This window comes from Drosophila tropicalis, unplaced genomic scaffold (genome assembly GCF_018151085.1).
Source record: "Drosophila tropicalis isolate 14030-0801.00 unplaced genomic scaffold, ASM1815108v1 contig_593, whole genome shotgun sequence".
Lineage (NCBI taxonomy): Eukaryota > Metazoa > Arthropoda > Insecta > Diptera > Drosophilidae > Drosophila > Drosophila tropicalis.
In genome coordinates, this window is record NW_027173070.1 from 18,743,060 (window position 1) to 18,754,847 (window position 11,788).

General features: G+C 35.5%; 2 protein-coding genes across 4 annotated transcripts; one reads left to right on the forward strand and one right to left on the reverse strand.

Moving 5' to 3' along the window:
- Positions 1–1,732: 1,732 nt before the first annotated feature.
- On the forward strand, positions 1,733–9,205 carry LOC137577566 (zinc finger protein 692-like). Of its 3 annotated transcripts, XM_068291062.1 has the most exons (4): positions 1,733–3,591; positions 3,648–3,757; positions 7,756–8,702; positions 8,807–9,205. In XM_068291062.1, exons 3-4 carry the CDS (start codon positions 7,756–7,758, stop codon positions 8,832–8,834), a joined length of 975 nt encoding a protein of 324 aa, XP_068147163.1. In that variant the 5' UTR covers positions 1,733–3,591; positions 3,648–3,757; the 3' UTR covers positions 8,835–9,205. The 3 variants fall into 3 exon arrangements, with proteins under 3 accessions (XP_068147163.1, XP_068147164.1, XP_068147166.1); XM_068291063.1 differs by lacking the exons at positions 1,733–3,591; positions 3,648–3,757 and adding an exon at positions 7,408–7,517; XM_068291065.1 differs by lacking the exons at positions 1,733–3,591; positions 3,648–3,757 and having other exon boundaries at positions 7,644–8,702.
- On the reverse strand, positions 2,831–3,733 carry LOC137577568 (protein transport protein Sec24A-like). Its single transcript, XM_068291066.1, has 3 exons — positions 3,639–3,733; positions 3,434–3,572; positions 2,831–3,357 (listed from the first exon to the last, which is right to left on the reverse strand). The coding sequence occupies exons 1-3, from the start codon at positions 3,709–3,711 to the stop codon at positions 3,246–3,248; spliced, it is 324 nt and encodes a 107-aa protein (XP_068147167.1). The 5' UTR covers positions 3,712–3,733; the 3' UTR covers positions 2,831–3,245.
- Positions 9,206–11,788: the final 2,583 nt, after the last annotated feature.

Below are 11,788 nucleotides of genomic sequence, written 5' to 3' on the forward strand. Positions count from 1 at the left end.
AAAAATAATAGCAAAAACACATGAAGTGTGTGAGTCGTCTCGCCGACTTGAGTATACCATGCACCAGTAAAATAAATATATTTTAAATTTATGATAACCTAAATATTTATAAAAAATTCAATTCATATGCTTATTACAAGCATATCTCAGTATCTTGCTCACTGAAGCATATGAACACTCCAGCGCCCCCACCAGCCAACGGCCAACTCCAGCCTTAAGGAATAAGGTGCATAATTTTACTATATTTGGGGCGTGGCAAAATTATTATACATACAAAATCTGCGCCATTACTAACCGAGTATACATATCAAATATGATGTCCCTAGAAAGAATAATCTTTGTGAAAACACGTTTTTTTTAAATTGTGGTGGAGGGAGGGGGCCTGGAAAAAATTTTAAATAAACTTGATCACTTTACATACTACACAAGCCTAAATACCAAATATGGTAGCTCTAGCTCTTACAGTCTCTGAGATCTAGGTGCTTATACAGACGGACATATCCAGATCGAATCGGCTGTTGATACTGATCAAGCATAAATATACTTTATCGGGTCGGAAAAGTTTCCTTCTGCGTGTTGCATACAATTTGGCGATGATATGGACTCAGCTTCTCATGCTGATCAAGAATATACAACTACGAACTTAAAAATAGCACCACTTGTTGAGGTAATGTGTTCAAAGGATTCCTAGACTTAAGGAACATGTGAATATGTTTTTGAACGTAGAATAACTCCTGCTTAATTCCATCAATATCCAACGTTTTCCAAAATTTTTATAGAACTTCTTGATATACTCAAAAAATACCCGAAACTAAAAATATACTTTACGGGGACGGAAACCTCTGCTTCAGGGCGTTACAAATTTTTCTGACCAATTTTAGAATACCCTCTGCACCCTTGCAGAGACTTTTTCACGGATTGCACATCGTATCATCAACAGCTACGTGAAATTTACAACTCTTTTTTCGATTTGTTGTTAAAGTACTTTATGATAAAAAGAGAGACCTTTTTACAACCTTTTGATAAAGATTAGAAATTTTAGACGAAAATGAAATCAAAGATGTAAATTTACTTCAATAGATCGTTTAAGCCATATGGAAACCACTGTGGAAAGGCTAAAACTTAAAAATCATAAATAAAAAACCCAAGAAATACATAAAAAACGGTTTAATTGTTCAATTTTATGATTGTTTTTCCCTGTTTCAGACAAACATGGAATCTTCGAGCGACTATTTAATGACCTTGCCATGTTTCCTCTGTGGTAAACCTTTTGACCATATGGACGAGCTACAGAAGCATCTTAACTTGCATACCTCTGAGCCGGTGTTGGAGTGTTCAAATGAAATTTTTACCTGTGATCTCTGTGGTCGGAATCTACGTTCTCGTTTAGCTCTTGATGGACATCATAAGCGTTATCATGAAGCTCATGTAAAAGCCAAGTTAAAATGCAATACCATACCGTCCGAACACTTTGAGATTTTAGAATGTCCAAAATGTGATGAAGTGTATATTGATGCGGACTGTCTAAAAAATCATTTAAAGATGAAGCATAGTGCGAATCAAAAGGAAAATAAACCTCAAATTACCAACGTATCTGCAGCCCCCAAACGTGAATATCCTCTCCGTTCGCCGTACTTCAACCCGTAAGTTTATTAAAGTCTTTAAAAATTTTCACACTTTATGGCCACTTTTTGTTTTTAGAAATCTTTGGTTGAAAAACTTGTTGGAAACTTAAAGTACATAAACGTAAGAGTTTATAATATTCCAAAATATTTAGTTTAAATGGAGAAAATAATAATTTCAGTTATGTTTTATTCAATCAAAGAGGCAAAAATTCTAAGCTCGAATAAAACTTGTGAATAAAAGCCCAAAGAGCTGTCCGATTTTAGGATAAGCAAAGAAAGAGGCTTCATTAAATCATTAAAAGAATAAGTTTCAAAATTATATACATTTTTAATTTGAGTCAAAGTCAGAACTTTGTGAATTAATAAATAAATATTAATAATTTTTACGGTAAATGGCTGTTAAGACAAAATAACAATGAAAAGAAGTTGAATGGTTCTCAATAAAATGTTTATTTCGTTTTAAATGGTATTTGATGTATTGTATTTCGTTTATGTGTGTGTGTGTGTGTGTTTGTATATATATAAAGTATATTGTACAATTACAAATACATAATTATGTATATATATATTTCTTTTTTGTTTTCGTTTTGTATATATTTATTTTCATTTCCATTTAAAGTTTTTTTTTTTTTTGTTTTCATCTACATATTATTACCTACAGTGATTTCCCATATTTCGTTTTTTGTTTATGTTACTTACTTTCTTGTCTTGTGATTAGTTTTATTATATTCTTCTCTAAGCTTAAAAAAGACATTCACTTATGTTCCCTCTCATACACAGATGGATTTTCCATTTCAAATAAGTTTGCTAACTACGAATTACAGAAACAAATTGGAAATTTGTTTTCATTTGTCAACTTAAAAATTTGCTGGCTTTTGTATTGTTTTTGTTTTCGTTTTCACAATTTCTCTTAGAAATAAATCTAAATAAATGTAAAATTTATAAAATAAATACTATTTGAAAGCGATAAATGAAAACTATAAAGCAACAACAGAATGTATCAAGCAAAAATAATAAAAATATAATTTGTATAATAACCTGACTATTTAATTTACATACCAGTGTGTGTTTGTGTGTGTGTGGGGAAGTGTGTATATGTATTTGTTTATAATAAATAACATTTGCAAGACGTTAATGTCCAGCTCCTTCTACTACTGACTCTAGCTCTGACTTTTTCTTCTTTCATCGATTAGAAATTTCCTCAATTGTGACAGTTTTAATTGATTTTATTAATATTTTTAGTGCAACAAATCAACAAATAAATAAATACATGCACTTTTTTTTGAAAAAAAAAAAATATATAAACAATATTATTACATACAAAAGGAATAAAGAGCAAGAGCTTCATCATCCCCACAATTCCATCGATATAATATAATGTTTAATGTACTACTACATGGTATTTTCTGTTTTTTTTTTAATCTTCTCCTAAATATCTCTTCTCTCACTTATTATAATATATCAAGTAGTTCCAGCTCTTTTGTTCTCTCTACAGATTTTTGCATAGTCACCATTTCTTTTTTTTTTTTTTTTTTTTTTTTTGTTTATGTTGTCTCAAGTTCTAAGAAATTCCCATTTATCGTTTATACAATAATAGTTATTGGTTTTTCTGCTTATATACTATTTAACCTGAGCCCGAATGTGTTGCAAAAATTCATAATAGGACAAACTAGATTCACTGCGATCATCGGTTAATCTCTCAATAAACATACCCTTGGCGAGGCTTGTGTCCCTGCAGGCAAAACAAAGAGAGAAGCATTCAAGGTTAATGAGCCATCACTCCAAGTGGTTGGTCGCTGATAACTTACCTAATTATTTGCACTAACGGCCCATAGGGCTTATCATAATTTAGACGCAAAATGAAGCGCTTGAGCACATCATTCTCGGCACTCGCAACAGTTGGCAATCCGTAGACATAGTCGGCCAATTCAGCTGTCGAACTGATGTCTGAAAATTAAACATTTTGGTAAGTAAATGTAAACGTTATAATGTCCATATTCAATAAAAGCTTACCCAAAACAGCTTCTAGAACATCAACGGGCACATTGAGTCCCACATAGAGCATTATGAGGGTGCCGCAATCCATCAAGAATATTGAACGTGAATCCAGACTGCAAATAAATAAAAGTTAGGTATGTATGTTAATATGTTTCTAAAGATTCTAAAGACCATTTAATCAAGGCAATATTTGAATGTCATATACTAGATACTGATTGCAAATTAGGGACCGTCCCAGAACTAACGTTTATCTCCATGTAGAAAACCCAATTTCAAACCGATTTATTCGCTAAATGTACAATTCTAATTCATTTTGAATGCATCTTAGAGTTTTATAGCTGCATGGAAATGATTGACTTTTACTTCTTTCATTCTTCTTTCAAGGGGCTTGGAATCATAGACCCGAGCAAAAACTAGGACTGTATATAAAATTAAATGAATATAAGCTTAAAAAGTATTTTACTTTATATTAACAGTCATCTGGATACATAGTGTATCAATTTAAACGTTTTTCTTTTCGAAAATAGTAAAAGAAAAGGTTTGAAAGGTCGCACAAAACAACCAACAAATTGTGTTCAAAATAGTTTGTTTCTAAACATTTCGCTCTACTAAAATTAATATTACAAAAGGTTTCGAAAATATAGTGTTAAGAAGAATCTAACCAAGAACTTAAATGCTGAATATAAATTCATAAATTTGTAGAATAAAGGGTACACCTCTCTAATTTTTCAAAGGACGAGACTACACAAAATAAATAAATAGAAAAATAAATCATTTTCTCATATTGTAGAACAGAAAAAACCGATCTTATTGAATTTTTGTTCTACAAAAGGATTTTAACGACTTAAGGAATGACACGCACGGGTATATGAAGTTAGCTTCTTTGTCGTTCACATCAGTTTTTAGTTGTTGATTAGATGTTTTAAGTGTGCTGTCATATTTTAATGCGAGGATTAGTTGTTCTAGAGACTGGAGTAACTTTTGTGCTTAAACATTAAGTTTCACAGTCCTAAGAACCGACTATTTTAAAATCATAAAAGTGCCTGACGTGATTGATTTCGCAGTAACCAAGAGGATTCCACGTAATCGGATCACTGCGGATACACTGCTAGATTTAACTTCCGATCACTCTCCAGTACTATTCACACTATTAACAAGACCTCAAGTACTTGATCGCCCATATAGGCTTACAAACAACAAAACAAATTGGCTTAAATTTAAAATGTACATGAGTGCCCACATTGACTGTTCGCCGAAACTGGATGCTGCAGAGGACATTGATATGTGCGTCTCTGCACTTGAGTCTATGATGGCAGCTGCAGCAAGAGTATCTACTCCACCTGCCTCTTCTTACACTAAACCTGTTGACAGGCCTACGAACCGGCGGATAGAACAATTAGTAACGGAAAAACGACGTCTAAGAAGAGAATGGCAGATTACTCGCTCACCAGCAGCAAAACTTCGCCTAAGGCATGCTAATCGCAACCTCTCCAAGGCGTTAAGACAAGAGGAAAGCTGGGCTCAAAGAAAATACATAGAAAAGCTCAGCGCAACAAGCACTAAACATCCTCTGTGGAAAGCCCACCCAACTTTAAGCGCTCCTGCGGAGACAATTTCACCGATAAGGAGTCCAACCGGTGGATGGGCCCGCAGTGACGAAGAGAGGGCATCCGTATTTGCCACACATCTTAAAATGGTTTTCCAGCCAAATCCAACATCAAACTCCTCTGTACTTCCCCCTTCGAGCACACTAACGGATAGTGAGTACTCGGAACTCCAATCGGACGAGATCACTGCAGTTATTAAAAACCACATAAAGCCAAAAAAAGCCCCTGGCCATGACCTAATCACACCGAAAATGATCCTGGAACTCCCTATCATTGTCATACAATACATCTGCAAACTGTTCAACGCTATAATAAGAATTGGCTACTTCCCAAAAACATGGAAAAGGTCCACTATCATCATGATTCCTAAAGTGGGAAAGGACAAAACCCAGCCATCATCCTATAGGCCAATTAGTTTGCTACCATGTCTTTCGAAGCTTTTTGAAAAGGTCCTGCAGATCCGACTAAACTCATTTCTGGCATCGGAGAACACAATCCCTTCACACCAGTTCGGCTTCCGCGAAAAACATGGTAAAATTGAACAAGTCAATCGCATAACATCCGAAATACGAACAGCATTCGAACTAAAAGACGTTGCCCAGGCTTTCGATAGAGTTTGGCTGGAGGGTCTGATGTTCAAAATCCGGCAAAAACTGCCACAGTACACCCACAAACTCATGGAATCTTACCTTTACAATAGGCAATTCGCTGTAAGATGTAATGGCTCCGTCTCGGCTGATTTTGAAATCAAAGCTGGTGTACCGCAAGGCAGTGTACTCGGCCCATTGCTCTACCTACTGTACACTGCAGACTTACCAACGAGTTTAGGACTTACAACGTCCACTTTTGCCGATGACACGGCAATCCTCAGCAGATCCAAATGCCCAATACAAGCCTCTGCAAAATTAGAGGAACACCTCAAGGTGGTAGAGGAATGGCTAGCAACCTGGCGTATCCGGGTCAACGAGCAGAAATGCAAACATGTTACATTTACGCTTAACAAAAGAAACTGTCCAGCTCTAATGCTAAACAACGTACCAGTTCCTCAAGCCGAGGATGTTACTTACCTTGGTATCCACCTAGACAGAAGACTAACTTGGCGCAAGCACATCGAAGCAAAAAAGTCACAGCTTAAACTGAAAGCAAGTAGCCTACATTGGATCATCAATGCTCGGTCCCCTCTACGTCTGGAATATAAAGTCCTCCTATACAACTCCGTACTGAAACCCATCTGGACTTACGAAGCCGTACTATGGGGGAAGGCAAGTACCAGCAATGTCGATATTATACAAAGAGCGCAGTCGAAAATTTTAAGATCAATCACGGGGGCCCCGTGGTATATACGGAACGACAACATTCAAAATGATCTAAATATACCTAGCGTAAAATCTGAAATAGGTAGTCAACAACTAAAGTATTCTGCGAAACTGGATGCACACCCAAATGTTCTTGCCAATTCCCTTACGCGAACTAATAATAGAACTCGTCTTAAAAGAAATGACAGACCAACCCAATAACAAGTGATTCGGGCCGCCTGCAATATCCCCAGGATTTATCTTAAGTACTAGATTAAGAAAAATATCTCAAACTTGTTGTTAGGCTCTAATTTAAGAGTAGATTCAACAAATATAAATTAAACGTTAAAAAAAAAAAAATAAAAGTGGTTTTACTACATTTTCTTAAATGTATAAAATATCTTAGTCTGTTGCCTATCTTCGGCTAAATTTGCACGATTCAAAGTCCTCTAAAGATCCACGTGTTAAATGCACGTGGCTCTGCCTTCTTTGGAGTTCCGTTATCTTTGCAAATCATTTACAGCAGCGGACATCAGTGAGAAAGAGAAAACTGCATTTTTCGCTTTTCCTGGAAATGAAAACGAAAATTGGAAATTTAATAAATTAATTTTGAATATAAAATGGAACTTTATTCGTTAAAGAAGATAACGTGAACAGCTTTGTTAATATCTTTTCACTACTTTTGCTTTTTAAAGGACAAAAAGCAATGTCTAATTTCACAGCAGTCGGCTGTCACACTTCAAGTCCCCGAGTGTTGCCCCATACGTTCTCAATTATCGGCATGGCAGGGTTCCCACAATTAGATAACCGATTAATGGACCAAATATTTAAAGTTTTCATCGTTTCTATACTTTTGCTCGCTACTGTAGTTCTTAAACGTCAAACACACACGACGGACTTTCTCAACTTGTCGAAAAATATTCACTGTTACTTTATTCCCTTCCCTTTATTGCTGAGCCTTGCATTTTGGCAAGGAATTAATTGAGTTTTTGGTTTGTCTTTGATCCTATAATGAAATTAAAGTCCATTTTCATGATTTGTTATATGTGAAGCCAAAAAAAAATCGGTTGAAACTTCATGGCACTGTGAAATGTCATCTTTAATATTACTGCGTGTGCGAAGAATTATTTGATATACTGTATACGTGGATGACAGTTCTCAAAGTTGAAATTGTGAAGCCAGTGACAAGCATAAAAACACTTTACACTTTCTCTTTATCCATTTTTCTAGATGTCTTACACTTTTGAATTGCCCAAAACTCCAGCCTCCACCATAGACGGTCATGGCTATGATAGTGATGATGATGATGTGCAAATTACGGCTATATATGGCAGCCTCAAGCCGACTTATATTGATATAGTCGCTCCTACAACAGTAGAGCCTATGCAATTGCCAGTTATGGGGATAGCCACTCCCCCGCAATCACCGCCTTACCCGGTGGGAATGCCTCCACACGCCGCCCACGAATCGATGCCGCTTTTAAGCGAACTCCTAAGTAATTCGAATATTGAGGCACCTCAAGGATATATCATTAGTGTGCCATGCTATCTGTGCAAACAGCCATTCAATGATATCGAGAGACTTAAAGAACATTTGTCCATACATGCGGATATAATAAATCAAACTGCCCTGGCTGAGGCGACTGTGTCCAGGGAGACACCACAGAATCGTCAATCAGCTGGCACGAATATATTATACTCATGTGAGTTTTGTGGCAAAATCGTCAACTCAAAGTGTAAACTGAGCTATCATCGTCGGTATTATCATCGTGAGGCTGTGATTCAGAAGAGGGCACAACTACAGCAGGCCAAGGAAGCAAACAGACCACCAGATATTACCAAATGTCATCTTTGCAGGAAGCAATATAAACGTCTAACATTTTTGAAATTACATTTGAAGAGGAAACATGGAGTTGACCAAGAGTCACCTGCACCTCCAACATCATCAGAATCATCACTGTCGTCAAATTCCACAGAGAGCATAACTTCCACTGAGCTGGCAGGAAGACAAGTCTGGAGCACAAATTTACTTAACTCTCTGGCAGCAGCACAATATAATCCAGCCAATGAGACGGCCCAAAAATATATGAGCAGCAGTGAGGCAGAGCCACGTCAGCAACATAAACCTATATTTGAGCCGGAACCAAAATATCCGTTGCGTTCCCCATTTTTCAACCCGTACGTCTTGAATTCTAGTAGATTCAGTGCTTATCAATCAAAATAACTAAAAGAGAACATAAAAACAAACAGAAAATATAAATGTGATTATTTTATTCTTCTAGTAATCTTTGGATCTACGGCTTCAAATAAGCAAAAACAAGGAACAAATCCGTAAACAAAACCAAAGAAAAAACCATCAAATGACGGGAATGATGAATGCCGCCATCCATCCGAAGGGAACGCTAGGCTAAATTTAAGTGCATCTTATTAATAATTTTGTTTTTTTTTTTTTTTTTTTAAATTATGTATTACAGCTAAGCTGATACAAAGTGTTGTACATATTTGTATGTATTAGTTATCGCTTTTATTTACAAATGTCATTCAACTCGGGCAACTCGGAGAAACAAAAAGTTTGCTAATGCTGCTTTTTTGCCTTCCTGATATAGCCGATTTCGCAAAGACATTATCGTTGCATTTAAATAATAAAAAAAAAAACGATGAGTCATCTGTTTTCCGATTCCCATCGGAATACAATTTCATTATAGATGTGTATATATACATATATATACATATTTTTATGTACCTTCCAAAAGACTCTCGAATATTCGAATATATTGTTTATTATATTCTTTATTATTTTTGTTTTATTTCTATACATATGTACATCATATGAGTATATAAATGTGATTTTACTTCAATTACTTGTGTTTTATTTCGCATTGTATGTTTAGTTTCCAAAAGTGAAACTTATTCGTACCGATCTTGGGACAGAGAAATGGGACTCTCTAAGGGATTATAATAACCACTTCAACGAAGTAAACAAGCGAAATGTTTCGAATTTCATTGAAATCAGAAACGACCCCATGCTGTGAGACTAAACATTTGAAGAACGATGACATTCTACACACTCATGCATGGACGTCGTTAAAAGGGATTCAAAAGTCCCAAAATGTCTTTTGAGCACAAGTGGCCAAAAGACTTGGAAAATTGTTTGCGACCTTTTTTGTTAAGGTTTCAATGGTTTTATTATTCCCAATATGATAGATAGGGCGATTCTCTATCAGTATCACGAATCTTTAATATTAAGTTTAGACTTGTGAACTAAAACACACGATCTTCATTCCTTGAATTCAAAATATGAACTGATTTTATGTATTAACAAAAGTCTTGTGTATATAAATGAAATCTTAGACTCTAGGAGCCGACAGTTGTTCTTAAAAATGCTTATTCTAATGTTTATATTTCATGCACAGCATTGGCGACTTGATATTGCGCCGTTGTTATAATCTTAAGTGCTTTTCCACAGAGTGTGGACGCATATTTTGTTTGGTTTTCAAGCCATACTTGATATATGAATCTGTATGACCTATTTTTGTTTTATGTTTTGTATATTTCGTTGGTCCATCTGGTTTGGTGGAGCCATTTCAGATGAACACGATGTTTATTCTTAAACAACAAGTTTAAAAATAGATTGATACCTATTTTTATGGCCACGTTTGTATGGTTTTTAAACAAAGGGCCACATTTAGAGAAATCTTGGGCCAGGATAGTTTTTGAAAAGTTTCTTCATAATATCTAGAATTCTTTCCTGTTCTTTGGATAGTTTTTTGTGACTTGTAGTTGGAAGTTATAGATAATAATATAAATAGTTATTAAGAAGTCAACATTCTTATTATACTCCTTTTAGTGCGACCCTGACTAGTCAGGGTTTTCGTTTCTAATATGGGGTCAAATATTACCCCATGCAAAGTCAAATTTACTGCACATGCGGGCATCGGTTTCTTCGCCCGTATAGGACCACACTCAAGTTCAAGTGATCGCATTGGAAATCTCAAACATATGTATGTATCAAAAAGTCTCCCACACATGCTAAAATATAATAGTTGTTTATGCATTTCCGTTCTTAAAGTCAACACATGTCATTCGAGACTGTCGAGCGTCGGCAAATTTTGTAGAATTGTTCTGATTCTTGAAACCAGAAACAATTTCTTTATCGCTTTGAAGTTCTTTCTGACAGGTCAGTTTGTTTTACGTATGTAATCTGTTTTGCAATTCAATACTTTTAATTTTTATATATGTATTATTATTTATACATTTACTGAATATTCTTTATCTACTTGATAAGGCCAGGCGAACTAGAGCTTCTAAAGAAAGTCGAACCTTTCAATTAAACAGAGTCTAGTTTAGTTTTTCGAAAAATGTCAGATTTTAATTATTGATATTACTCTGGAAGGTAAGGGGACAGAGTCTCTTGCGCGCAAACCCAATCAGATAGCTGCCCGTCTCCCATACGCCCGACCTAGGGGAGAATCCGTATGTAGCACGGCACGAATCGCATATTATATGTATATTACATACAGCTATCTATGAGCAAAATAGGAAAGGATAGACGTTTTTAGTAGGGGAAAAGAGGACTTTTTAAAGAGCAAATCCTTTAAAGTAAAAGTTTCATGCATCGACTTCGAGTTAAAGGGTCTAAGATGTCTACTTCGTCTACATCGTGGGATAGGCACGACAGGACTCTGCCCTAATGTGTGTAGTCTGTTGTAAAACACTGTCATGTAATATTCTTTTCAATTGATGTGAAATATCCTTCAGTTCTATAAAGAACCAAAATTTTCCGTTACCAACCGAAATTATGATATTATTTTGAAGAATTGTAATTCCAAATAATAGCAAAAAAACATGAAGTGTGTGAGTCGTCTCGCCGACTTGAGTATACCATGCACCAGTAAAATAAATATATTTTAAATTTATGATAACCTAAATATTTATAAAAAATTCAATTCATATGCTTATTACAAGCATATCTCAGTATCTTGCTCACTGAAGCATATGAACACTCCAGCGCCCCCACCAGCCAACGGCCAACTCCGGCCTCAAGAAAAAACGTTTCTATGCATAATTTGGCTATATATGGGGCGTGGCAAAATTGAAAACTTTTGTTCAAATTGTGGTGGAGGGAGGGGGCTTGGCAAAAATTTGAAATAAACTTGATCACTTTACATACTACACAAGTCTAAATACCAAATATGGTAGCTCTAGCTCTTACAGTCTCTGAGATCTAGGTGCTTATACAGACGGACATATCCAGATCGAATCGG